General features: G+C 50.1%; 2 protein-coding genes across 2 annotated transcripts; one reads left to right on the top strand and one right to left on the bottom strand.

The window, feature by feature from the left end:
- The first annotated feature begins 2,732 nt into the window (after positions 1–2,732).
- Positions 2,733–15,299, top strand: GDAP1L1 (ganglioside induced differentiation associated protein 1 like 1). The gene is made up of 6 exons (XM_015647815.3): positions 2,733–3,177; positions 5,471–5,663; positions 8,910–9,083; positions 10,753–10,850; positions 10,979–11,093; positions 13,902–15,299. Exons 1-6 carry the CDS (start codon positions 2,998–3,000, stop codon positions 14,243–14,245), a joined length of 1,104 nt encoding a protein of 367 aa, XP_015503301.1. The 5' UTR covers positions 2,733–2,997; the 3' UTR covers positions 14,246–15,299.
- Positions 15,300–22,443: 7,144 nt separating this feature from the next.
- Positions 22,444–27,449, bottom strand: FITM2 (fat storage inducing transmembrane protein 2; the record flags this gene model as incomplete). The annotated part of the gene is made up of 2 exons (XM_015647130.1): positions 22,444–25,133; positions 27,364–27,449. Coding segments are annotated over 2 exons (729 nt in total), but the record flags the coding sequence as incomplete, so codon positions are not given.
- Positions 27,450–27,451: the final 2 nt, after the last annotated feature.

The raw sequence follows: 27,451 nt of genomic DNA, 5'->3' as shown, positions 1-27,451 counted from the left end.
TCCATGGTGTCCTGTGGAGCCTGGAAACTGCTAGTGAAGGAGGAAGGAAAAAGGGAAAAAAGACAATAAATCAGTTGTTTTGTTTTCTGCCTGAACCCCTGTTTTTGCTAGTGTTTAAGCACATCTAGTGCTGCCTGTGGCAGAGCAAGGGCAGATATTTTGGTTCTTGAATGCAATTGTGAGGTTTGCAGTAAATGTACTGGAACATTGCTGCTGACATTTGCACGTCACAGACCAACCCCTGGGGGTGAATGATGGGCCCTAAGGGAGGCCCAAACTTACTGTTTCCATCAAAACCTTCTCAGTTCAGCTCATCCATATCACTCTGATAACGCAGTGACTTTTTTCTGCTGCCTGCCTGAAACCTCAGGATTTATTGGAAAACTGCATCTTCTCTGGGAATGCCTGCACAGCACCTTGAGCTTGATTGATGAGTAGAGGTGCCCTGGTACAAACTGTGCTGAATGCAGCCCTATTCCTCCCCACTGCTGCTGTACCTGCCCCAACAATCCTGGGTTTGGGGCTTTTTTCTGTGTGTGGGTGCTCTAGGATCTGTTCCTAGTCAATCTACAGAATATGTCTGAAACGTTCTGAGAAAGCACGAGTGGACTTGCAGTGCTCCCAGGAGTTTAATCAGATCCCACCTCTCTACTTCCTATCTCAGCAGACCCAGCCTGTGTGTTTTCCAGTAGCTTCCCACTCCCAGCACTTTACAATTCCTTGTCCCTCTAGTTCCAGGACTAGTTAAACTGAAGCAGGATGCAGAAGGGCACCCTGGATCAATGACATTTCTTTCTTGCCTTACAGAAGCCAAATTCTGAATCCAAGCACATTTTACATTGGCAGACACCAAATCAGGCCACTGGGGGAAAAAAATCAATGGAGCCGTTTCTAGAGTCTGCTTTCCACCCTCTCCTTCTAAAACAGGGAGGGTTCTTCTGTGCCTGCAAAGTCCCGTGACCATCCTCCTGTTCTCTCATCTCTGTCTGTAACCTTTGCATTAGCTCTGAGATGAGAACCTCCCCTGGATTCAGGATTTCCAAACTGCTAGCAGCCACAATCCTGCTCCCATGGCAGCTTCTGCCAGTGTCTGCCAGAGCTCAGCATCCCATGGGGCAGCCCCACGCCGACCCTCCTGGCAGTCAGGGAGGCTCTGTTGGGGATGATCTCAAGGTCACACAAGGTCAGGACCCCCCTAAAGGGGGCTGGCACCCCTTGTGCCCTTCAAGCCTTGCTCAGTTTAGCAAACCAAAACCCAGCTTAAATAAGCAGGTCCCTACAGAGGCACCGTGTACCTGCAGGACCCAGAGGGATGCAGCAGCCGGTCATGTTTCACTCCCCACGGTGCAGCATTAATTCATCACAAAATGTGCCGCTAGATGGGGCCTTCTGGACAGCGATCCAGGGAGAACAGCTGCTGCCTGGACAACCTGCTCCCTGCCTTTTCTACACCCACCGCGCCCCCTTCCAGTGCCAGGAGCCCCCAAAGACGCTTGCGAGGAGGGGAAGCTGTGGAGCAGAGGGCAGGCTGGTGCTGCATGAGGGTGCCAGCTCTTCAAAACTCAGTTTTCCTTTGTTTTTGCAGCCCCAGGGCAGAGGCCAAGCGAGAGCCTGTTCCTGTGGGTGACCCTGAGGCCAGTTCAGGGACTTGGGAAGACCTGGGCTGGGGAGAGAGTTTGTTACTGGGGGCTGTTGCCTACGGGAGGGGAGAGAAGAAGGAGGAGCCAGGGCAGAACACAGCACTCCCCAGCCTCACCCCTCTCATCACCTTCCTGTACACCCCAAGGAACAGAACATCATAACAAACAAACAATTCATTTTCATCTCCCAGTCCCTAGAAAACTGCTCCTTGCACTATATTTATGCAGCTGGGTGCCAGTCTGGCCCTGCTCCCTTCCAGTGCTCCTGGGTAAAGCATGCCTCAGTTTCCCCACTTGAAGCAGCTCTTCCAATCCTTCCTGTTTCTACCCTCACCAGCCCCAGTGGTTCACACTGAGAGCCCCACACAGCCCTGAGACACAGGCTGGCTCCCTGTGCCTGCACAGCCTGTCCCAATCCTCACCAGAACCTGTCCCTACAACACCCCCAGCCAGACTGGCTTTATCCCCTGGCACTGGCAATAGTTTCAAGGGTGGGAAAATATCTCCAGGCACCCAGATTGCTGGAAATGGGGCATGACAAAGCCAAGTGTCATAAAGCACAAGTCCAGATGTCCAGTTCACTGTGTTCAGCTGCCTACACATCTGTACCTGCAAACCTCTGGGTGATGCTCATAGGGCAGCAGCTCCAGAATCCCCAGTGCTCTCCAAGTCTCCTGGCCCCTTTGGAATTGTGACACACCTTGCTGATTCTGGAAGTGACCCCCAGCTGTGCCTACTTTGTCCAGCTAGGGCAGGCATCCCTGGCTCTGGTACACACCAAAGGCTCCTGGGCTCTGCCCCTGTATGGGCTACATAACACCCAATAGGCAGAAATTAATTTGTGCTCTCCAAAAGTAATTGAATACCTTTAAAGAGGTTCAGGCTCCTTCTTTTAGTGAAGGTTGCAAAGCAGGCAGGACACCTTCTAGGCATTTTAAAGCCAGTGTCCATCACCGTGGCTATTTATTACACATCCGCCATATCTAAATAAGTAAAAAAAAAAAAATAAAAAATCTTAATCTCTGCTGAAAAATGTTCTTCAGGAGCCGCAGGGGTTGGAGCTGCCCCGGATTGCCGAGCTGGCAGGCGGGCAGGAGCCTCCGCTGCTGCCTCCTCTATTGAAGCGATGCCTGCACGTTTCCGTGGGAGCCCCGCCACGAGCGGGGACGGGCTGCGAGCCCAGCCCCAGCCCCAGCCCCGGCGGAGCCGGCAGCAGCCTCTGCCGTGACCCCGAGCCCACCGCCCCGCGCTGCCCACCCCGGCCGGGGAGCCGGAGCGATGGGCTGGCAGGAGCCCATGTGATGCTGGGCTAGCGCCGCTCGCTCCCCGAGCCTCTCCCGCTCGCTCGCTCGCTGTCATGGCGACTCCCAATAATGTTACTCCCACCAACTGCAGCTGGTGGCCCATCTCGGCGCTGGAGAACAACGCGGGGAAATCCACGGAGGGCGAGGAAAATCACGACCCGACGGACCCCGCTCTCAAATCCCAGGACAGATTGGTTTTGTACCACTGGACCCAGTCTTTCAGCTCGCAAAAGGTAAAGAAAACAATCGCTCGGCCGGACTCCCGGGCGAGAATCACCTCCAGTTCCCAGGGCATCCCTTTGCCTCGGGAGGATGGAGGCGCTCGGGGGAGAGCGAGGGGCTCAGCCCCGTGGCTGCCCGGGGCAGCAGAGGCCAGGCAGATCTTTGTACCTTTTAACAGCATCTGCTCGGGGAGGGGATGGGCACGGGGATGAGGATGGGGGGACAAATCTCGCCTTTGCTTTGGGATCACGGCTCGCACCGGGAGCCGCCTCGGCTTTTGTGCTCGCTGCCAGCCCCGCACTGGCGTGGCCGGGAGCGCAGACAAAGGCAGAGCCGGGCCCCGGGACCACCCTGCTGCTGCTGCTGCCAGAGGAGAGGCAGCCCCGAGCCAGGCTGGTGCCCAGGAGAGCATCCCGGACCCCAGCACGCAGCGATGATTCACCTCACACTGCAGCAGTGCCCTGGATATTCCATTCCCGGGGTGCCCCAGCAAGAAATCCCTTTTTCCAGACCATAGTAAATGCTCATTTCGCAGCACAGCAGCTGTGTAGCAAAGCCAGCCTTCTCCCCCGGCCCCAAACCCCCCGCATTCCTAAGCCCTTACTGCCATATGGAGAAGGGGCTGTTGGAGGGGTGGGTGGAGAACACCAAGTTCCCGGAGCCAGGGCCTCCCCGAGCTCCGCAGCCCCTCGGGAAGGCCGGGGCAGAGGTGCCCGCTCCTGCGTGCACACACAAAGGAGGGAGGATGCCCAATGCAGCAGAGAGTGCCTGCACATGGTCGGCACCGCCGGCAGCACGGGACTGACGGGCTCGGTCGGGATCCGCACTGGCGGGGGATGCTGGTGCCCGGCTCCCCGCGGAATTCCCCGGGAATGTTTCGTCTCCCCTGTCCGGGATCCCCCTCTGGGGAGCTGGCAGGGGCTCCCCTTGCCCTCAGGCACTGGGGTACCTGCCTCCTGCCCAGCAGCTGCCTCCTGCCAGGCCTTCAGCTCCCGACAGCAGAACAGGGAAGCGCAGGGAGCCTGGGGCTGGATACCCCAGGTGGTACTGGCTGAGGTTTATTTATCAGCTGGGAGGAAAAGGCCAGGAGCGAGTTGCAGTTGAGGAGCCCAGGCTTTCTGTTGTTTGACTTTAAAAGAAAAAAAATAACTTGCCAGTCCTGTGAATAATTAATGACTAATTCCCCGGGAACTCTGAAGTACTCACAGAAATGCTTATATATGTTAAATTGTATATTTAGCTGCTGTTAGTTGGATGAAAACAAGTACTTTTCCCTCATTCAGTGGTTCTGGCTTTCTCACATCCCCCGTGGGCTTTTTTTTTTTTTTCGTGTTTGACATACTTAGTTCATAATAGTCAGGTTTTATAACCCAGAAGCCTAAAATGCCATCTCTGAGTGCATGTTCAACACAATCTCACACACAGAGCAGAGCAGCAGGATCAGCCCTGAGGGCTGGCGACTGGGATGGGGATTGTGATGGTGTCCCACATCCAGCCTCATTCCTGCCTCCTCCTGCCCCTCTACAAGGCTGGATTCACCTTTCCCACCCCTGAGATGTGTGGGTGCCACCCCCACAGTGCTGCTGGCAGGCCCAGGAGGGCAGGGGAAGGGGGAGGCAGCAGGTTTGACATGAGAGGTGTGAAGGTGCTGGGTGATGCCCTCAAGATAATGTCAGCATGGAGGAGGAGGAGGAACGCTGTGCAGGGTCACAGGGGCTGCCTGGAACTTCCCATAGAACAGAGCCTTCACCTGCTCAAAATGTGCTGGTAAAGCCAGAGTCCAGCACTCCTGAGAGTGGGACATACCTGAGTCAGCAGCCAGGTCTCCTTCAGCCAGACAGCAGGACTCATTGCTGCAGCCTCTGCTTCCTCCTCTTCCTCTTCCTCCTCCTTTTCTTCCTCAGGTATGTGCTGGGCTATGCTGGGATCCACAGCAGCATCACTCATTCTCCCCCAGCTGAGAGCCCCTGCCTCCCTCCACCCACTGCTGAGGGATTGGCTCTCAGCCCTCCAGCTCCTCTGCCTGTCACACAGGCCACCAGGACCAGGGAGGATGGCCCATGATTCTGAGAAGACAGGAAGGGTTTGGGTACCAACTCTTTGCCAGGAAAACAGATTCTTTCGTGGCTGCCTGGATTTTGCAGCTGTTCCATGGCACCAGCTGCCTGGCTTCTCTCAGGGCCAGCACGTGACCCTGGCATATGTTTAAGTTTTAGGGAAGGGTCTGGGGGTGTAATGGGGTAGGGGGGACTGGAGAGCAGCTCAGTGGGTGGGCTGAGCCCTTTCTCCCCGGCCTTTGCCCAGGTGCGGTTGGTGATCGCAGAGAAGGGGCTGCCCTGCGAGGAGAGGGATGTCAGCATGCCCCTGATGGAGCACAAGGAGCCCTGGTTCATGCGGCTCAACCTGGGCGAGGAGGTGCCCGTCATCATCCACAGGGACAACATCATCAGCGACTACAACCAGATCATCGACTACATGGAGAAGAACTTCACGGGAGGTAATGTAAGGCTGGGCTGTGCCTCAGAGGAAATTTGTGTCTGGTCCAGATTCTGTTTGCTAAACAAATCCACTTTTTCCTTTAAAGTTTCATCTTTATCCTAGAAGATCAGCAAGCCACCGGCCCTCCCCAGACTTCTATGTTTTCCCATGAAACTGAAGAATTTCCAGCAGAAATCCCCTGCTGGAGGGCTTTGAGGGGTGTGAAAGCTGAGTTCCTCTTTTTCTGTCCTGGAAGTCACGCTTCCAAATCAGACAATTTCTCTCAGTCCCTATGGTGCATGGTGGCATTTCACCTGAGTCCCCACTGGGGCACAGCCCATGGGAACACTTCTGACTTTAGGCACATTTGTGCTTTGGCCCTGGATAAATGAATAAAGGGGCCGTAAGGGCCTCTGCTGAGAGAAGATGGGTTTAAGCCATGTGCTGCTGCCCCTCTCCCTGCTTCCTCAAGCATTCCTGGGCCATGGGCAGGGGACCCTGCTGTCCCTGCTGCTGCTGTGCCTCAGAGGACACAGCCTCTTTAAAGTCAAAACCAGCTAGTGGTGCTGAGGACCACGGGAGCATGATGTGACACAAACCCAGAGGAAGGGACAGCCAGGAGAGGGAATCTGGCTCCCCAGAGCAGGGATATTTCCCCTGGAGCAGGGCCGCAGGCCTGGCACACTGGGATGCTGAGACAGAGCTCCAAGTCAGCTTTGCTCAGCAGCACCCTGGCATCTCACATCTTCACCCTCATTCCCCCAGTCCTGGGGGCTGCTGGGCCGGGACACCCACTGGGCAGCCTTCAAAGCTGAGCAGGGATCTCGGGCTTTGCCATCACGATGTTCTCCCCAGCATCCATCCCCTTGCAACAGAGACATCAAAAACATCTCAAAATAGCTCCCGAAGCAAGGGCGCCTTGCCAGCTCAGCTGCTGTCCTCTCCCGGCCCCGCCACTGTGCTGCTGCTCCGGGGAGGCTCACAGCTCGCTCACCAGTGGGGCAGCAGGGATGGGGAATGTCCTGACAGACAACCCCACACCAGCAGCAGGTCCTAGGGAATGGCAGCTGCTTTCCTGCCTGGCAGCAGCCCCAGCACCAAGGGACATCAGGGAGTGTCAGTCCCTGCACCACTTCAGCTGGTCTCTGTGAAGGGCAGGTGGTCTGACATATGTGACAACAGGCTGTCCCCAGCAGGAGGGGGACACAGAGCTGTCTGAGCACTGGGAAACTCCTATTGTTGAGATTTTCCAGCCAGGTGCAATTTCTTACCTTTTTGCTGAGAAATGGAGAGGGGAAGCTCCAGGAAAGAGGGCCCAGAGCATCACTCCCTGCTCCATGCTCTGCTCCATCCTATCACTCAGCAAAGCAGCTGCCAAAAGCATTACCAGGATGTGGCAGCGCTGATCTTGGGTTTAGGATCTGAGGGGGAATCAGCCACCTTGCAAAAATATGTAGAGTGTGAAAAGGCCTTTACAAGGTATTTTTACTGAGCTGCGTTTTCCCCTGGGCTAAGAGCACAGCCTTTATCAGCTGCTTACACACACTGGGGACCAGCTATCAGTAAAGGGTGGTGTGTGGAGAAATGTTTTCCTTCCCCCAAAATAGCAGTGAAGAGTGCCAATAAGCCACATTTGAGGGTGCTTCTCACTAGGACGCTGCCCAGCAGTGCCCAGAAACCACTGAGGAGTTGACCAGGGCAATATTTCTTCCAGGCAAGAGTGTCCTCCAAGGTCTGCATCCCCTTGCACAGCCATAGAGTGCAACAGCAACACTTGTGTGCAGGCTGCTGTGGCATGTAAAGGCAAATCAAGCCATCCCAATAAAAATCCTCCCTGGACAATGCTGAAGGTTGTGGGCTGCTGGCCAGCACGCCGCTATTTCATTGTGGTTGCTCCATCTTCCTGCGGGGTGGGACAGTCCCTCTGGATGTGCTGTTCCCAGCCCCAGCCCGCTGGGTGCTGGCCAGGAGCCCTGGGGAAGGAGAACACAAGCTATAGGTCAGTTATTGTTTCATTCATCTGGTCACTTTTCTCAGGTGGAAAATCCCCACTTGAGGAGCTGGAGCCCATGGCAGGGAGGAGCCACCAAAACCCCTCTTTGCTCAGAGGACAGTTACACTGATGCCTATCCGTGGGAACACCTTTGTGGAACCTTCCAGCAGGGACACTCTGGGTCAGGGCCATGGGGGGATTTCCAGTACAGGAGGTACCAAAATGTGCCTGGCTCTCATCCAGCCATGGGCACGATAGTGGCAAGGCAAGATCCCTGCCAGGTGGGCACTGCCATGCCTGCAGCCCAGCTCCTGCCAGCCCTGCAGGGCTGGGCAGAGCACAGCTCTCACTTCAGGCCCTGAAACAAAGGGCTGCACTGGTCACATCTGCCAAAGTCCTTCTGCCAACATGACCTAACTCAGGTGGAGACACCGGCACGCGGAGAGCCCAGTGCTGCAGACAGGACAGAGAGTCCTGGTGGTGGATTTACTCACCTGAGCTGCTCTCTGCAGACACTATAAACATTTATGATCCCTTAAAAAACTGGGAGAGTTAAAAAACTTGGGGGAGACAAGAGCAATGTTTCTCTTCTTCTGGTGTCATCTGCCATTTATTTTGAGCAGAAAGTGTAATAAAAGGAATGCAAACTGCCACCCATGGAAAGTGAATAAAACCCAGCTAGGCAGGGAGGAGCAGAGCCAGCCAGGGCAAGAGATGTTCCTGCAGCTGAGACACTGGCTGAGCATTGAGGGAAAATACACTGGGCTCCTTTGGTCATCTACTCACATAGCCCATTTTTGGGATTTTCAAGGAAACCCAGGAGAATGGGATACTTCAGTGTCATTGGAGTAAAGAATATATAACTCAGGAGATCCTAAACTCAAATCCTCTCAAATTAGCTCTTTTCTGCAGACCAGGAAGATTTTTCTCCCATTCTAAGAGATGTGAAGTTACAGTGTACAAATTCAGAGGCTGTGGGGACTCAGGGCTGGCTGCACTGAGCCCAGGGAACACGAGGGCTGTGGGGCTGGGTAATGACATCCACACACTTCCCTGTGCTCCTGTGGGTTTGCCCATCTCGGGGCATGGGCTGGCTGGGATGGGCAGCGGGGAGGGAGAGGCAGAGCATGACAGACCTGAGTGAATGCTCTGTCTCAGCCAGCCCTGCTATGTCAGCAGATTGCACACTGCTGTCCAGAGCAGGCTGATGCGCCGCTATGGAGCTCTTGAGCCGTCCCAGGAGCTGCTCACACCTGTGCCTTTGTCCTGCAGAGAACGTGCCCCAGCTGATCCCCGAGCCGGGCAGCCTGCTGCACTCGCGGGTGCTGCAGTACCGGGAGCTGCTGGACTCGCTGCCCATGGACGCCTACACACACGGCTGCATCCTGCACCCCGAGCTCACCACCGACTCCATGATCCCAAAGTACGCCACCACTGAGATCCGCAGTAAGTCGCCTTCCCGGTGGGGCTGCCCAGGGCTCCCCGGCTCCTTTAGGCTCCACAGCCCAGCCAGCCACCCTGCTCCTGCTCATCTCCCCTTTCCACCAAAGCAGGCAGGGACAGAGCTGGGAAATGGCAAAGCACAGCTGACCTGGGAATTGCAGGCATCCTAGAGAGACTTCCTAACTCAGGGGGTGTCCTTGCTCCCACGGGCCATGCCAGCTTCTCCTCAGCTCTTTCTGGGGCACAGGAATTTGCCCCTCTCCCTCCAATAACTCTAAGGGCAAAGGCGGGAGAGTGCAGCCAGATTGAGTTGCAGGCAGTGGATGAATCGGCATAAGTCTGTGTACCTGACCTTCAAGTGCTCATGAAACATTGACGATGCTTAATATAACTCAATGGCAGGGATTGCTCCTGGAGAGAATTCCTCGCCAGAAAAGCGACCTTGTCGGGAGGGTATTGGCATGTCCCAGGTCTCTCCCTTCCTTTAGGCTCCAGCTGAGGCTGTAGGAAACACTGTTCCCAGCCCCATCCCTTCGGTTGCCTGGGTCCCAGATGGTCCTGCTGAGGAGGGATGCACTTGTGCACAAAGAGAAATAAGCAGCTCCTGAGGTGTAGCTTGTGGTCTGCCCTGCCTCTGCTGACACTCATCACAGCTTTCCCCATGTCACCAAGTGTCACCTCCACCCCCAAATCCTGGCTGATGTAGGCCAGAGCCCATCCCTTCTCCAAAGGGGGGTGTGATGTGCTTCAGCCCCCACCCGCCTCACATCACCTCCCCAGCACTCTGCTGAGCTCTCTGGACACATTTTCCTCAAGCTGTTGGAGAGGTACAAGCAGGTCCATGGGCTGATGGTGTCCTTCCTCCCCAGCACATCTTCTGCACTCAGGCAATGGCTCAGTTGCAGTGGGTGCCAAGGGAAATTGATGTAGTTGTGTCCCAAGGAGAGGGTGAACCAAGGTTCCAGGCTCTCCCAAGGGGAATGAAATCAGGATGATATCCAGGTTTCCATCTGAGTTGCAGCCCCAAGAGAGCTGGTTGGCAGCCTTAGCAAGCACAAGCTCATGGCAGAAAACAGGGAATTTCAGCATTTTATGGCAGTGCACAGCCTGCTGCTGGCTCCCACCCCAGCCAGCCCTGGCACCTCCTTCACCAGCACACTGGCAGAGCCAAGGCCTCCCTTGTCGGAGGGAACAAGGAGGGGAAAGACAGATGGTCCCTGGCAGGAAGACATTAGCCCAACTTCGGGTAATTCATGCTATCCCTTAGGTGCTACTCTGCCTCTAGGATTCCATTCTTCCTTTCACTCTGCTCCTTTCCTTTAGCTCCCTTGCACAAAGCCCTTCCCATCCTCCCTATGCCCAGAGAGGCAGAAGGGTGAGCATCTCTTCCATGCTCATGATGGGCTCCACACCATGGAATTGCATCCCCAAACACTGAGCCAGGGTGGGACAGCTCCACCCAGGAGGGAGCACTGTCCCCATGCCCCTCCCAGCCCCACTGCTCTGAATGTACACCCGGGTGTGGGCAGCCAGCTCAGATGTCCCAAAGGTTCAGCCTGCTGGGGATGGAGCTGCAGTTGTTTCTTGGTGCTGCAGCAATATTTTGACTGAGGATGAGGTGCTTTGCTGTCAGACTCTGGTCACCCCAGCCTCTCTGTCTGTCTCCCCCCAGGACATTTAGCTAACGCCACCACGGATCTGATGAAGCTGGACCATGAAGAGGAGCCACAGCTATCTGAGCCTTACCTCTCCAAGCAGAAGAAGCTCATGGTGAGTGGGTCAAAGCCACACACGTCCCTGGTGCTGGGGAAACATGACCCACAGACCTGTCATGGGCACCTGCTGCTTTGTGTCCCTGCATCCATTTATTCCCCATTCTAACCCTGCTCTCCACCCAGGCCAAGATCCTGGAGCACGATAATGTAAATTACTTGAAGAAGATCCTTGGAGAACTTGGGATGGTGCTAGACCAGATTGAGGCTGAGCTGGAGAAAAGGAAATTGGAGTACCAAGGTAGGCACTGGGCTGTGTTTATGGGGTGTTTTCCCACATGAGGCTGAGGTGCAACACCAGAAACAGCCAAAAGCTTTGTATCTGATGAACAACTCCTGTGGAGCAACCACTGGTGGGTCTGGAGTTGCCACTGGGCTCTCCTGGTTTTGGGTACACTGATGTTGTTGCAGCCATGGTCTTACTAACCTCTGGCAAACCAGCCCTTGCCACAGGGGATAGCAGGACTCCTGTCCTCATGGGTGCTCTTTGAGAGCCCCAAAGTCACCAGAGGGTGATGGCAGGTGCCCTCTACCCCAGCAAGGGGTGAACAGTGATGGATGCTCAGTCTGGTTTAGGAAGGAGCAGGCCGGCCCCAGGCACTTGCACCATGAGGAGCACTGGCTGCTGAAAGTGCAGAGATGGGGACATGTGCCACAGCCAAGCCTCCTCATGTCACCAGGCTGTGGCACATCCCAGGGGAGCATGGGCAGCGAAACCCAGGAATTTGAGGGGCCCTGGAGGGGAGAGCCCTTATAGAACCTGCGTCACACGGCAGCAAGTGGGAGAGAGGGACACCAGCCATCCCTGACATCAAATACCCAGTGCTGGGAGCCTGCCCTGAGCAGCCCTGGCAGTCAGGAGTGCCTGGGCACAGCTGGGCAGTGCTTGTCCTGCCATCACCCCTGGATGACGCCGTCCTCCCTCCTCTATTCCCCACTGCTGGCAGGGCTCAGAACACTGGCCATGGGAGGGCTGCCAGCTGCCAGCACCACGGTGCCAGAGCAGAGCCCAGGCACAGTTAATCAGGGGATCACAGCTGCCCCTGCCCTCGGGGCCAGCCCTGGCCCTGGGGAGCCGTGCATCACTCTCAGGGCCACGCTGGAGGGTCCTCGGAGGTGCCAAGGTTGGGCCTTGTAGGGCATCAGGTGGGGATTTACCAGGAGCCCTGAAGTGTTCACAGTGGCATCCTGCCTTGCCCTAATTTCCTCAAACACCCTCATTAATGGGTGTGAAGGCTGGGACAGCAGAATTCAGCCTAATGAGGTACCCTGGGAGGACATCCCAGGTGCCTGGAGCAGAGGAATCGCTGCTGCTGCTGCTGTTGCCAGCACCCAGGTGCTCCAATGCCTTCAGTCCTTGCGTGGCACTCCTGCCCTCTGCTCCAGAACCCCAAACTCCCACACCGTGCCCGTGGCCTGGTCAGGATCTCAGCAGTGGGCATGAGAACCACTTTGGCAACTTCCCAGGAGCTGCAGTGCTGCAGCTCTACTCCCACGCAGCCCAGGCTGGCGGCGAGGCAGGCGGGAGGAGGGTGGGAGGTGCTGCAGGAGCACCAGCAGACCCCTGCCACAGGCACCCCATTCAGCTGGGACAGCCTGATCCAAGCTGGGGCTGCTGTGGAAGCAAATGGGAAGAGTCGCTTTTCCCTGTGTTTCTACCCCACTCGGTGCTGGGCAGGGGTTGCAAGGGGCTGGAGTAGCCCACATCGGGGTCCAGACCTCAGCAGAGGATCACAGCTCTCTCCCACAGTCACCATCCTCACATGTGCTTTCTCCTTCACCTGCAGCAGTGCCTGAAGTCAGGCAGCTGCCCCAGCCCTGCTCCCCTCACCTCTGAGCACCCACAAGGTCCCCACCACACCCAAGAAGCTCTGGCTGCAGCACCCCTACAAGTCATTAGTCACTGAAAATATTTATTGACTAATTAGGCACAGGCAATCTGTCCACTTGGGCAGTGCCTCCCGAAGGATTAGGCAGGCTGCCAAGCAACTACAAATGAGGGTTGCTAATTACCCATAATTGCCCCAGCCTAGTCCTGCAGGCAGCCCTGCAGCAGCAGTGCCTGCACTGGGTGCTGTACCAGAGCCTCTCTTCTCTTTCCTGACACGATCACCATAGGACAATGAAGAGCCCCAGAACTAGGAATCTGGAGCAAAGCTGACTGAGGGTGGATTTTTGTGTCCCTTCTGATGTTCTTTACCTGCACCTTCTTTCATCTCCCTCAGCTCCATTCAAGCCCAGCTCCTCAGTATTCAAAAGGCACTGAGGGAGTGCTTAACAATATCCTGGCCTGAAACTGCTTTTTCCAGCCTAACAGCAGCTTGGTTTATTTTTGGATGTCTCTCTAGTGGTGTTATTTCCAGGATCACCCATTATCAGGGGCTGTTCACCCTTTGGTGTCTTTCTCTGTGTCCTGCACTCCCACTGAGCTCTGGCTCCCCAAAAGCCTGGCTCTTGGCACAGGTGTGCTGCTGGTTTTGGTGTCCTGGAGCAGGGTCCCGGGTACAGGAGAGAGAACAAAGGCAGAACCTCCCCAGCAGCACACAAGAGAGAGCAGCCAGGCCATCCAGCAAATGGTTTTGATTCCTGAGGATTTCTCACATCCCTAAAATAGGCCAAGTTGACGTGACACTCCTGAAACAGCTCCTGGTGCGGCCAAGGGCAGACACTGCTGCTCTCCCCACCACTGACACAGTGGAAGGGGTCACTACACGGCATCTTCCTTCAAGGGGAGCAGAGGGCTCTTTTCCAGGGACCTCCATGCCATGTCCTGCTGCTCTTAACTTGGGGGAGAGGCAGCAGAGCCACTTTGCAGCCTGTAATTTGTATATTCACATGGGCTATAAATTATCATCTCACATTCCCAGCTTTTGGCACCCCCATACCCTCCATCATGTAACCTGGTGATGGGCTCTGAGCTCCTGGCCCACCAAAGAGCTGGGAAAAAACACCCCAGATCTAACGCTCCTGCCCACGTGGACTTTTTGAGCAAGATTTTAGGTGCCCACCCTAGGGATTCTTACCTTTGCTGTGTCTCTTCTCTCTCCAGGGCAGAAGTGTGAACTTTGGCTCTGCGGGTGCGTCTTTACTTTGGCCGATGTCTTGTTAGGAGCCACCCTGCACCGCCTCAAGTTTCTGGGACTCTCTAAGAAATACTGGGAAGATGGCAGCAGACCTAACCTACAGTCCTTCTTTGACAGGATACAGAAACGCTTCGCCTTCAGGAAAGTTTTGGGAGACATACACACCACGCTCCTGTCTGCAGTGGTACCCAATGCCTTCAGGCTGGTCAAGCGGAAACCTCCCTCCTTCCTTGGAGCCTCCTTCCTAATGGGATCTCTGGGGGGAATGGGATATTTTGCTTATTGGTACTTAAAGAAAAAATACATCTAGTGCTGACTGCTCGGTGTTTAGTTTGGTGTCTCTGTGCTGTGTGAAATTATGATGAAGCCTCAGTAACTGTAATGAAATTTGAAGCAAGGTAATGAATAATTATATTGTTTAATGTAACATTCCATAGTCTAGAAGTAGAAACCTATACTGCAAGGAAATAAGAAAACAACAACAACAAAGCGTCAACTTGTAAATGCCTTTTTTAGGTTTAAGTATTCAACTCCAGCAAGAGGCTCAAGGGTTCACGGGCTCAGCCGTGCCCAGCGGGAAGTGGCACTGCCTCCAGCACCAGCCAGCTCCAGTGGGAGAGACAGGAATCCCAGGAGGCTTCCCGACACCCAAGTTGACTAATGGGACTTGGATACTTGGTCCTGTGCGTTTGTGTTTCCAAATTGTTCACATTTCACACATGCAGGTAGTGGGGACTTTCTTCTTCTAGAAGGCGTTGTGTTGTCGTGCTTGGAGGTTTTCCTGGGAGCAGGGTGCAGTAGATGGTCACAGTCAAGGTGGATTTCTGTTCTTCAAGTATCCATTTAAGAAATTATTTTCATTAAAAGGAATATTTTTTATTGAGCTGCTCTTAGAATGTATCCACTTTCTACGTCTGGTTTTGGTGGGCTTTTTTTTTAAAGAATTTAATGTCTGTCTTTAACTGCCACACTTTTTTCTTGAGACAAATCATTTTGACTTTCATCCTGAATTCTGGCACATGAAGGAGATTATTGTTTTAAGCCTTTTGGCTCTGTCTCTTGAGTTTTCTTTCACGGATTTGCAAAGCATCTTTCACCAACTGAGCATATCTGGACTCTGAAAAAGTACAACCATTTTCAGAACTTTTCAGCACTTTCCTGAAGGCGCTTTGGCATTCTTCCATTGGGGGCTCTTTTCTGTCATTTCCTCGCTGTGTGTTTTCTTAGGGACACTTTGCACAGAATCACATTGATGACTTTCTTGTGCCTTTTGCATGCTGGAAAGAATAATGGGCCTCACTGCTACTCATGCTTTGGAAACTGAGATCCTCAATAAACCATATGGGAGGAGTAATGGCTTGGCATCTCTAAATGTGTTCCACATCCTTCTGGTCCTAATGCAAAGCATGCCCGAGGGCAGTGGGATGTGCAGGTGGTTTGTGCTTTGGCTCATGTACTGCACTGGTATAAAACTTGCATGGAAATTATATGTATTCCTCTTCCAAACACTAATTTCTGTCAGCACTCTGGCTTTCCAGGCTCTCCCAAATGCATTCAGTATTTGCTTGGTGGAATGGGTGACTTCAGAAAAAACAGTTATTTTCCTTCTTTTTGAAGAGGGAGGCAGGAGGGTGCCCTGAGCTTTTCCCTTTTGCTGAATCTGAAAGGTGTGAGAACATCAATTATGGGTCATCCTCTCTTTGGTCAATTAGCTGGTGCTAAACCCCCCAGAAAGATTTATAAAGATACACCAACATGAAACCCTTACCAGGGTTTCACCCTTTTCCCTTTGTTTGTGGTCCTACACTCACATTCCCCAGTGATCTCCAAAAGCTGATGAAATGCACACACCATGTATAGAAAGGAATATTAATGGGTTACAAGGCCAGGAAACCCAGAGGGAAGGAGAGGAAATACTTCCTCCATTCCTAGGATTTCAGTCCATGAATGAGGCAGAAGGAAGCTGCTTAGCAAGAGTGCTGCTGGTTACTTTGCTCCTTAATTTTATTATTTTTGTATTTTAAACCACAGAATAAATTTAAAGTCATGGAGCAAATCAGACCTCTAAACACTGGAGAAAATAGGTGTGTGTTTTGTTAGGAGCACACTTAAAATGCAGCTGTTACAAGGAAGCCAGGCAGATCCAGCAGCTGGAACAAGGCATGGACAAGAACTGTGTTGTGCTGTGGGCTGCTGAGAAGCCACTGATGCTGTAGTGGTGGATTTTGCACAGGTTCTCAGCTAGAAATAGTCAATAATAAGCCTTTGTTCTGGACCAATTTTTAATAAAAATTTAAAAAATAAAAAATTGGTGCCACTCCCTGTCACTAAGCCTTGTTTTCCTGTGCTGGTAATGAAAAAGTACCAGGACTTTGCTCCAGGGAAAAGCAATCGGTGAGAGTGATAAAAAGACAATTACTGTGGCAGGCTGAGGCTGGATTGATGTGTGAGATCCCTGGAACGAATGTCAGAGCCCCAATCAATCCAGATTAGCCCGTTGCTGTAAGCAGCCCTGTGGTGATTACAGGCTGTCACCAGAAAAAGTTGCTCTTGCTCCAGCTGCTCTCATCAGACCTTTTCTGCTCCAGTTCCACTGCAAAGGGGAGCCCACTGCACAACCTGGCCATGAGCCAGGCACTGGCCCAACATTCACTGCCCAGGGCATGTTCTGCACACAGAAATGTGAAAATGATGGCAAAAATCTGTTTTCTCACTCCAGGACTTTATGCTTTACTCTCAGCAAGGTGTGGGGTAACAGCAGTGCCCAAGGGGAAAGGCTGGAAGGCGAGGCACCTCAGAGGTGCTATTTTATATTTTAGACAAGAGGGAATGGCTGCTGCTGCATCTTGCACCAAACACTCCTGTGTGCCTGATCCAACCTCAGCCAGGGTTCTCCTTTACTCTAGATGTACTTATTTACCCAAGCAAATTTTCATCCTTTGAAATCCCTGCGTTGTAGAGACAAATGTGCTTTACAGCACCTCAGTGCTTTAAAATCTGTATCTGTGCTGAGGTGTGGAACTTCTAATTATCAGAGGGATGAAAATCAGGGGCTTTATATCAAGTCCAAGCACCCCTGAGATGCAGCTTCATGACACAGTCTCTCCCTCCTGCCTCCCAAGCCTCCTGTTTAACAAGCTCCCAGTGGTCACATTTGCAGAGCTACAGTTTCTAAAATCTTTTTACTCCTACAGGATTTGCTCAAAAGACTCGATTATGAAAACTGTAAATGTACATGTCAGCCTTAGTGCTGGCTGGCAGCATTCTCCTTTGCTTGGCAAGGGATGGAGAAGACCTCTCCATGAAGAATAAAGGATTTCAGCACCAAGCTGGCCAGAGGACAGGGAACACATCGCAGAGCCTCTCACAACTTGCCAAAGAAACCGAGATCAAGAGCTGCCTGAGAATATCTAGTGACCATTTGGTGGCCCTGTCAGAAATTATTTGCCAAGTGCTCCTCTGTTTTTGAATTAATAAAACCCATCCTTACCACCCGACTGCAATTTCAGAATCCAGGTGACAGAGGGAAGAGGGATGGTGTTAGAGCTGCTCCTTCCTTCCTTTCTGCTGTGGAAGTAAATGAAGGATTTCCCCACATAACACCAAACACAAACCATTAAAGCTGGTGAAAATATTTAACATCGGGTTGTGTTTGGTGGCATTCACTGCAATCATTAGGATCAAAGCCAAAACCACCCAGACTGGATCCACCATGCAGGCAATGGCAGCAACTAAATCCCTCTGGTTGCTGAAAGATATATGGGATTAAAATAATGTGGGAAAATATGAATATAGTATTTTGAGGTGGCTAGGGATAATATAAAATATGATAATCTAAGATTAACATCTAAAAGCCCAAAGAAACAGGAAATAATGTACAATTTAAGAGCTAACTGTTATAACCCCAAACTTGCAATTATCTGTGGCACAGCTGAGGATAAAAGGGCAATTTCTATTCACAGCAAAGCTTCTCTTGCTACACAAGTCTGTAGAAAAGCTCCTTCTTCTGTGGTGGGTCAGAACAAAGTCCCCAGTTCAGCAGCAGTGCCCAGGGAAAAGGTCAACCCCACAGGTGTGAAATGAGAGTGAAAACATCTGTGTATGTAGTGAACAGGAACAGATTTTGTATGCCTGAAAGATTTCCCAAAGCATGGCCTCAGTGGCCAAAATGCAGGTGTTTCAGACCCAGCCATTTCTACTGAATCTAAAGTTATAAGCAGTAATAAAAACACACTGGAACTTGGATTCTCTGATAAAGCACATTCATGACAAACAAATTTCCTGGTTTTCCCCTGGTGCAGATCCCCAAATGTGCCCAAAGGACATTTCACTATCGTTGTCTTTCATTCTCCTTTAACTTGCTTTCCTCTAGAGGATTAAACAGAGAGAAAACAGCTTTCACTGAGCAGCTCTCAGTGGAAGAAGGAATAGCAGCTCTGCCATAAATAATGAGGATGAAGAATTGCTCTGTCAGAACATGGGTGTCCATCACTGCAGCAATACCTGTGTGCTGTGCTGCTGGCCAGGTTCTACCTGCAGAGAGGAGATTATTTCCATTTCCATGTCACTTTGGTGCTGAAAAGCTTCAGTAAGCAAAATGCCAACCTCCACCCACTCCTCAGGAGCTCACAGTATTTTTTCTTCCTTTTTGCTCCCTCTGCACAGTGATCTACTTTCAGCCCCTTTTTTTCTTTACCCGTCTCTGCTGTCCTACCCTTTGCTCTGTCCTGGACTCCCTGGTGTCACTCTCCTGTCACAGACAGCAGGCAATGCATGACCATCTCCAGAGACATTCCTGCTGTCAGGAGTCCCTGGGCTGTCAGGTTCTGCATCAGTGAACACATCACCTCCTGTTCCCCCTGTCTGAGGAAGAACTGCTGAGAAAGGAAGGAGATGGAATCTTGCTAAAAACCTCTTAACAAAAACAGCACAAATCAATGACTTCTAAAACATTCCTTTAAAAATAACACCATCCATCTCCCTACTTGCATTGCCTCCCTCCTCAGCTCTTTCCTACCAGCACCTCATCTCTCCTGCGACCTAAATCCTTTTTAGCTCCAGGAGAGTTATCCAAATAAAGCTACTTTGCAATCAGAACAGAGTGTAACCAGGTTTGAGGGTGCTGTGTAATGCTGCAGGCAGTTCTTGACACAGAACCAAGTATCCTACATAGTTAAGTATTCGCACACACTCTCTACATCACAAGGTCATGTCACTCCACCACCAGCCTCCTGAACATTCTCCTATTTTTGCTTACCAGAAGCAATTTCTTTCCATTCTGTGTCCTTGGATCCAAGCACTACACAACTGCAATAGTTTTGGTTTTTTTTCTTGGCCACAAGGAAAAAAAAAATCCAACAAAACCTCTGAAAACAACCAAGAAATTCCCCAGTAAACAACATAAACCAAAAAATCACTGGCACATTTTTTTTCCTCCTAACTAAACTATGGCAATCAAAAGAAAAAATACATATATTCTTAAAAACTTCAAACCTCTATCACTCCCATTCTTCTAAAAATTGAATCAGGTCAGGCTATGACAAAGCTGAAGCACCACCAGAGCTGTGGTCTGGAGTGGTTCTGGGCCAAACCCACAGCAGATCCGTGCTCACTCCTGCAAAAGCTGCAGAGGGCAGGCCCAGGGTGCCATTCCCTGCAGCACAATCCTGCTCGGTGTGGGAACAACAATCCACACATCTGTATAAGGCCAGCAGGCTCTGTGGGCTGAGCATCATCCTTATTTTCCACCCCTTTTGCATGGCTTTTTCCATGACAGTCGGCTGTTCTTTAGCTGAATTTGCCTCAGCCACGATCACGACGTTAAGGCTGTCACGGATACGGTCACACCACACGTGCCCTCCCGGCACAGTCCCATGAGATGGGAAGGCTCTGCAGGCAGGGCAGGATCTGGGGAAGGCATTTCAGGAGAGCTGATATTTACACTGAGGATATGCCCAGCTCCTGCTCTGACATCAACCGTGCCTCAGGGAATACTCAGCCCAGACCTGCGAGATGAACCCGGACTGGGCATGGGAAAAGGCTGAGGAGATGTGAGAAGAAAAGCAATGGTTTGCATTTATTCCTGTTGCACATTTTCCTTTCTTCAGCCCCCACCACTGGGGAGATCCTCAGTTCTGACACAGATCTCCTGCCACTGCACACACTGTCAGGAAGAGCACAACAGGGAAAGGACATTTTTCCAGGTGCTGCTTTCTGTGATATCCAACCCTCCCAAAAGGCTGCTAAAGTCATCATTTAGTAATCTTTTAGTGTTATTTGGCTTGTTACAAGCACAGGGCATTGTCTTTTGTTTTGTGATGGACAGGGGGTAATTTAAAAATAAATAACCTTTCAGACTAAGTATTACAATTACATAATTGCAAGAGATTTCATGGACTGCACTCAATCTTGATAGCCATTTCTGTCTGCTTTTTCAGCTTTTAAACTTTATGCTCTCATTCCGTACTTCATTTAAGCACTACGGCACTCATATCCAAATTTATTATTTCCTGCTAAGAACCTGGGTGAAAGTACCCTCCACTGAAGTGAGCACTCGGTCCCCAAGAGGACAAAAGTAACTCTCCTAATGCATCGAGCTCTGCTGTCACATCACCTTTTTCCTCTCCTGAGCTCAAGCACATCAGGTGCAGTTCTGCTTCAATGAATAAACCATGTGCTTTTCTCCAGGTTTCCCACCAGTACAGTGAGAGCAGCTCTGTTTAACAACAGTTAAATGTCAGTTCAGAGTCACAACACTCTTCTTGTGTATTAATTATTTTCATCTTAAGCTTTGCAAAATACCTCAAAAAAGGGAAGGCAAAATACTGAGAGAGAGCACACATCCAGCAGAGGTGAAGAGCATTTATTACTAATCTGTGCTCCAGGAGGAGAGATGAAGCTATGAAAAGAAATAATCCCAGGAAGCAGGTTTCTGAGCAAAAGGAGATGATAACACAAGGTGATCAGAGAGCTGGCAAAGGCCGATTGCAGAGAAGCTGCAGGGAACTGCTTTAAGTGTCCTGGTTTGTGGGCCATTAAGCTACAGTGGAAAAATGAAGATACTATTTCATGAAGTGACCATAGACTTGTGTTCAGAACTGAAGACTGATTTCCCAAAATGTTTAACATACCACAGCAGTTTCTTCCATTAAAAGTGCACCCCAGGGCGTAACTGGGTGTTTCTCACTGTCACCAATTGCCACACACCAAAACAGAAAACAGAATTCTTTTTTTGCAGCCACCCACAACCCAAGTTTCAGCACACACAAATAAATTGGGAAACCAGGAATATCATTTAGCACCAGTGAAGCATTCATGGCTCACGTTTGCTTTGAACAAACTTGGAGGAAGAATCAAACCCTGGGTTCAGACATGTTTAAAGTCTGAATTGCTCACATGACTCTTATGAAAGACCTCAACTTTCCTGTTTGCCTGATCTCACCTGCAGTGACGCCAACACTTGAAAGAGTCCCAGGTAAGTGAAGAGTGAAGTAAATCCTAAGGCAGTTTCTCTTCCCATTGCTCTACCTGTTCCCAGCAGAGGAGAATGTTCAAGGCACCAAGAGCTGCCTTGGCCACAAAGTCAGGCCAAATGCTGCTTCTGTGAAAGAACTGTGAAACGGGCCCACAAAACAGGCAGTGAAAGATTAGCAGACAGACGTTGAAATATGCTAGTAAGATGTTTGAGACATTAAAAATTCCCTAGGTGATTCTACAGACAGAAATATAGCTCTGTGAGAACAACAGGAATACTTTAATGCACAAAAAATCAAAAAAAAACCAAACCACCCCAACACTTGAAAGAAACGAGTAATACCTGTTGATAGCTGATTTGTGCCTTTGGCACAGGATACCAAATCCAGCTGCTCCCAGCACTGTTTCTCTCTGGCTGCAAATCTCCTGTGGAGAGGCTACAATTTTTATTTTATTGATAAAATTTGGGAGGAAAAGGGAAGTCAGACAAATGTGATGGCAAATATGTGAACAAGAAATTTGCAACCTTAAGACTCCAGATGAAGCAGAAGGAAGCAGATTCCTACTCTGGAGTAGAGTCAAAATGCACAAATAAAGGTCTGGAGCACAAGGAACCTTCTGAGCCAGGAGCTGGCCCAAGGCAGAGGACTGGGTAACTGAGAAAGACCCCAAGATTTCCAAACTCCTGAGCATTATTGCAGCCCATGGGAGTTCTCCCAAACATTTCAATGGATCAGGCTTTCCCTCTGCTACAACAAACCCATGCCCACAAAATCAACTGCTTGGTGTAACAGGCACATGTTGGGAAACTTGCTTTAGCCATGGCTTTTGTTTTGTTTCTTTTTAAAACCCTGCACTCCTGAGAACCTGTGATCTGTTAACCCTTTCAAGCAGTGCAGAACTTTCAGTGCCAGTCTGATCACACATCTCAGTAGTCACACAAACTCCAAGGATTTGGGTCATCCAAGGAAGTGAAGAGCAACAATGGCATATTCACAGATATCAGGAACAGATTCTCAAAGACACAAACACTGATAAAGTTTTCAAATGTTTTTCTTTCATTGTTTAAATAAGAGAATAACCATATCCTACATTATAACCATTAAAAAAATAATCTGCATGACACTGGTTAAAGTGGATAGAAATATCCACAGTGATTGCACAAAACATTTGTGAAAATGAACATTATTTCAGCGAGTCAGTTGGTTTAAGTAAACAGCATTTCCTGTTCCAAGGGCTTGTCTATACAGCAAAGTTACATAAAGATAACCTAAAATAGGAACTTAATGAAATTAATCATAAAACCTTCTGGGTATATAATCTTTTTTCATGGTGAGAGTGGCTTGCGGTCTAGCTTAGCTCTTTTGGGAGCAGGCTTAAATTACATCAAAAGAGTATCTGCAAATAAATTTGCATTGTTTAAACAAATTTAGTTAAACCCAATATGAGTTACTCAGTGCAATTTTCAAAGAGTCAGCTTAAAAGGCAATTTAATACAAAACCAAGAGGAGCTTGACAGAAAATACATAACCCCCTGGACAGCTTCTTTCTGAGAGGTGAATTGTTCTTTCTAAGGACACACAACTCCCACTCGCCACCGAATTCAGTGGGAATTCCAGTGAATTTCACTCTCCTCAGAAGCAGGCCACAGCATGGAACTAACACTGCTGGAGGAACTGCAAATGCTTCCATTCTCTTGCTGGAAGAGAGAGGTTGAGATGGCAAAATGTGCCAAGATTAACCAATGGAGCATCGTACCCTGTATCCAGAAAAAGTCACCTTGTGGTCCAAGTGACCTCACTGTGGGGTCAGTGGAGGTGACCCACAGACCTTCCAGGCTGTCCTGTCACTGCTGTCAAACACACTTCATGCAACTGCATCATGAATGAGCCTTTATGAAATCATAAAAAGCTTTTTGAGATAAAAACTATGCTAAACATCTGACTGATATGATGAGCAAACCCACCTTACCCTTATTCATTATCTAATAGTAGTGTTTTATTCAGTAGTGGGTTTCCAGCCACATCCAAAGTGGCCACAGCTTTTTGTGCAATCAAAATTAAATAGCTTATTGGTATTGCAAGAATAAATATTGCTTCAAGCACACTCTGCTTTGCAGCTCCCAGGATAAACAATGCATTTCACTCATTATCAAGCAGACTATTTAGGAAATAGCAGGATAAGCTAGCTTGTTCAGAACACCAGAATTCCACTGTTGTTCTAGAAGAAAGAATAAACCACATGAATTTGTTGTTGCCAAGTGTGCAATGGATTAGATTTTTTAAAAATTAAAACCCCAATCCTCGTACTAGACTTTTTAACAAAACAGAAAGGAGTTTGGGTTTTTTAGTGTCAAGAATAAAATGATGAAATATTATTACATCTATTTCACCTAAGGAGAAAGTTAAGGCTTGTTTTTCAAGAGTTTCCTTTTCTGAGGCAGGCATGAATTTAGAGTCACAGTCTGCCTAAGACATTGCATTTCAGATTTACTCTCTGTTGCAGAAGGTGCAGGTAGCTATGAGGCATTTCTGGCAAGTTAGTGTTTTTAACACTTGAGAACATGAGATGTTCCAGTTTCACAACAGAACTGCTTTCACAAGAATTGGTATTTTTGCAATGCTTAGCAGCACTGTGATTATTAGAGCTTTCCCATAAGGCCATAGGAACAAATAGGAACAACAAAAAAAGCATGAGGTTTGGATCATCCACAGTATCTTGACATAATTCGATAAGGAAGAGGGAGAATTAACTGAGATAAATCACACTCCTCAAGATCAAAGGCCTCTTTTAGCCTTGGGTCTGCTTCTCCCTTTATTAGTAAGAGAAACAGATTCAGCTTCTGATTTCTTTGCTGACAATCCCAGTTGTCAGCTCCTAAACAAGAGCAGACCTCTCCCAAAACCGATTTTTTTTCTTCTCCCAGGGAAGAACCTCATTACCACCTGCCAGCCAATGGCCAGTACAGATTTGGTTTCCTCCAACCCATCACCTAGTTCCTTACAGTGGAAATACAGTAACCATTCCTACATTCAACTACTCCAGTACTGACAGCAAAATCCAAAACATTTCAAACCTTATTTTATCTGCTATAGCTGTATTTCTTTGAACTCAAAGGTATATTTGGAAGAGGTAGTCCAGGAGAAAAGGGCTTTAAATACCAAAACCTGTATGTCCCATACCAGGCTGACAGACCTATCAACACACCGAGAAGCTTTTGGCTGAAGTCATGGAAATACAGGGCAGTACAGAGGAACATGAACACCCAGATGATGGTGAGGAAACACAGGGAAACAAACAGAACGTTGATCACCACCCGCAGCTTGGAGCTGTGGTCTATGGACAGTGCTTCCAGCACAGCCACCTCCTCCAGGATCATCATGGCACAGTAGGAGAGCAGGAAGCAGTGCCCCGAGATGTCGAAGCCGTTCCAGACGCCGCTGTCCTGGTGGCACTCCCGCTTGGAGGCGTAGAGCCGGGGGGGCTGGCCGGGTTTGCCCTGCAGGGAGCACTCCCCAGTGAGGTTCTCCACGTAGATGAAGAGCTCAGTGCACAGGTACCACACGGCCGTGCCCACCAGCAGCGCGCCCAGGCGCCGCAGCACCAGCAGCGCACTCTTGGTGCGGCCGTACAGGAACTTGCTCCGGGCCAACTCGTATGTGGTGAGGGTGATGAAGGGCAGCAGCAGCCACAGCGTCCAAGCCCAGGCCACCTTCACAAAGTATCTGCCAGAGGAAAGGCAAAGGAGACACGAGCACGGGTGAAATGCCACAGCAGTGGGGTAAGCAGGAGAGTAAGTGCTCAAGGTCAGTGTTCAGAACCATCTAAATTAGAGACTTGTGCCCTCTCCTCAAAATACAGCTTAGCTACAATCTTAACCCTCCCCTGTACTTCCCTCAAGCCCAAAACCTGAACACTTCCTCAGGCAGGTACTGTTCCCACAGCAGCCTTGACTGGACCCAGAGCCCTCATTCATTGCAGCAGACTTGCAGTTCAATTTTGCAATCCCTTTTACCCTACAAGCCAGCTCAACTCTGCCCTACTCAAAATGCAGCTGCAAAGAATGTATTTTTAGCTTGCCGCCCTGACCACAGTAACCCCTTCTCTGACTCTTCCACCATCTCAATTATCTTTCCATACAAAGCCTTTCACAAACTCAATCTCTTAAGACAGCCAGAAGGGCTGGCTCTTTCCCCTCATCAGCCTGCGAAGCTTTTTCTCTCATGTCCTTCTAAATAAATGAAGAAGCACTATGGGTCTGTTCCTTTACTGTCCTTTCAATTGATGAGAGCCTTCTTTTACCAAACACAAATCCTTGCATCTCTAAATTCACTCTCTGCCCTGAAAACTTTTGCTGTGATACCCATAAAATCTTGAAACCCAGCTGATGATACGCTGATATCTTGTTTAACAGAAGTATTGTGTAACTTGTTCTCTTTTCAAATCTTAAACTGGAGCACATGTAAGTGAATTTATTAATGAGTTAAAGTGGCCACAGTCCAGGATCTTGCTTCTCCCATCAGCACCTTCCAATGGAGCTTGCTTCCTATCAGCTGATGGCAGAGGGGAATTGTGCAGCCCCTTTGTTACCCAGAGTCCAGTTTGAAAACCGAGACAGCTGAATTCTGCTCTGTGGCTGAGCTATGACAGACACACACAGTCATCATTTAATCCTCACCTGAGCATCAAAGGCAAAGCCAAACCAGTCTAGAGTTCTGCATCTTCCTTATGACCCTAACAAACCTGTCAGGGCCTTGCCCAGGATTTTCAGCAGAACCTCCTTCACTCTTTAATTTTACAGAAGTCTGTTTTTCTTCTTTTACAGAAGATGCCTGTGTGGTAACTACAGCTGCTACCATGAAACAGTAATTGAAAATAAACTCCCCATTTTATTCAAAAGCAAAAAAGGATACCAAGGTTACTGCTGACAACACAGGAGGAAAGCAATTTGCAAGGAAAAATACTTGCCTCAAGAACTGTCAGTACAGATCACCTTCCTCTGTTTAAAAGGGAGAACTGAACTATGCTTTTACTGTAATATCAATTTCTTAATGTTTCCTGTCAATGCTCTTTCAGCCACACTAAAAGCAGCTCCTTTCCCACGTCACTAAATGACAAATTTGAATCAGTAAAGTCCAAAGTTCCCCAAGTCACAGAGGAAAACAGCAATTTTAGTTTCAGACCTCTAGCAGGACACACATCCTCTGGCCCAGCTCATTGCTGCCTTCAAAATGCTCAAACTAGTTTCACAGAATGACTAAGCCAGTTAGATCATTGCCCAGGTGCTAGAAAAGGATGACAACCACTCTGCTTTTAGGAAAGACGCTAAAAGACTTATTTCCTTCAGTTAGTTGGGTTTTAGATCAGCTCAGTAACTATCACAGAATCTGCTGAGCTGGAAGGGACCCACAAGGATCCTGGAGTCCAACTCCTGGCCCTGCACAGGACAGCCCAAGGATCACACCATGTGCCTGGGAATATTGTCAAAATGCTGTCAAAATGTCAAAATGCTGAGCTCTGTCAGCCTTGGTTCTGTCACCACTGTTCTGGGGAGCCCGTTCCAGTGCTCAGCTATCCTCTCGATGAAGAAATATTTTCTTAAAATCCAACCTAACCGTCCCCTGACGCAGCTTCAGGCCATGCCCTCGGGTCCTGCCAGTCCTACTAGAGAAAGTGAAATCAGTTTACTCAACTACAAGGAATTATCGGCGAGGTTAAGGAAAAAAAGAAAACCTCCTTCCTCCCTCTTCCAATAAAGACCGAGCCAGAAAGTAGCGATATTCTGAAACCTTTGAGTCAGGAAGCGGCAATCCCATCCCCCGAAGCACCAAGCCCAGGCCCAGCGGGGCCGGCCCGGCCCCCCCGGCCCTCAGAGCCGCTCCGGGTGCCCTCTCCCGCGCAGCGGGCCCGGCCCGTCCCTCCCGCTCCGGCCGCGACCCCCGCGCCCCTCCTCACACGTTGAGCGGGTTGCGCTTGTTCTGCAGCGGCGTGTCGGGCACCAGGTCGCTGTCCTTGAGCGCGGAGCCGAGCACGACGATGGCGA

The sequence above is a fragment of the Parus major genome, chromosome 20, assembly GCF_001522545.3.
Source record: "Parus major isolate Abel chromosome 20, Parus_major1.1, whole genome shotgun sequence".
In the NCBI taxonomy this organism is placed as follows: Eukaryota; Metazoa; Chordata; class Aves; order Passeriformes; family Paridae; genus Parus; species Parus major.
This window is presented reverse-complemented; position numbering and strand designations above follow the sequence as displayed.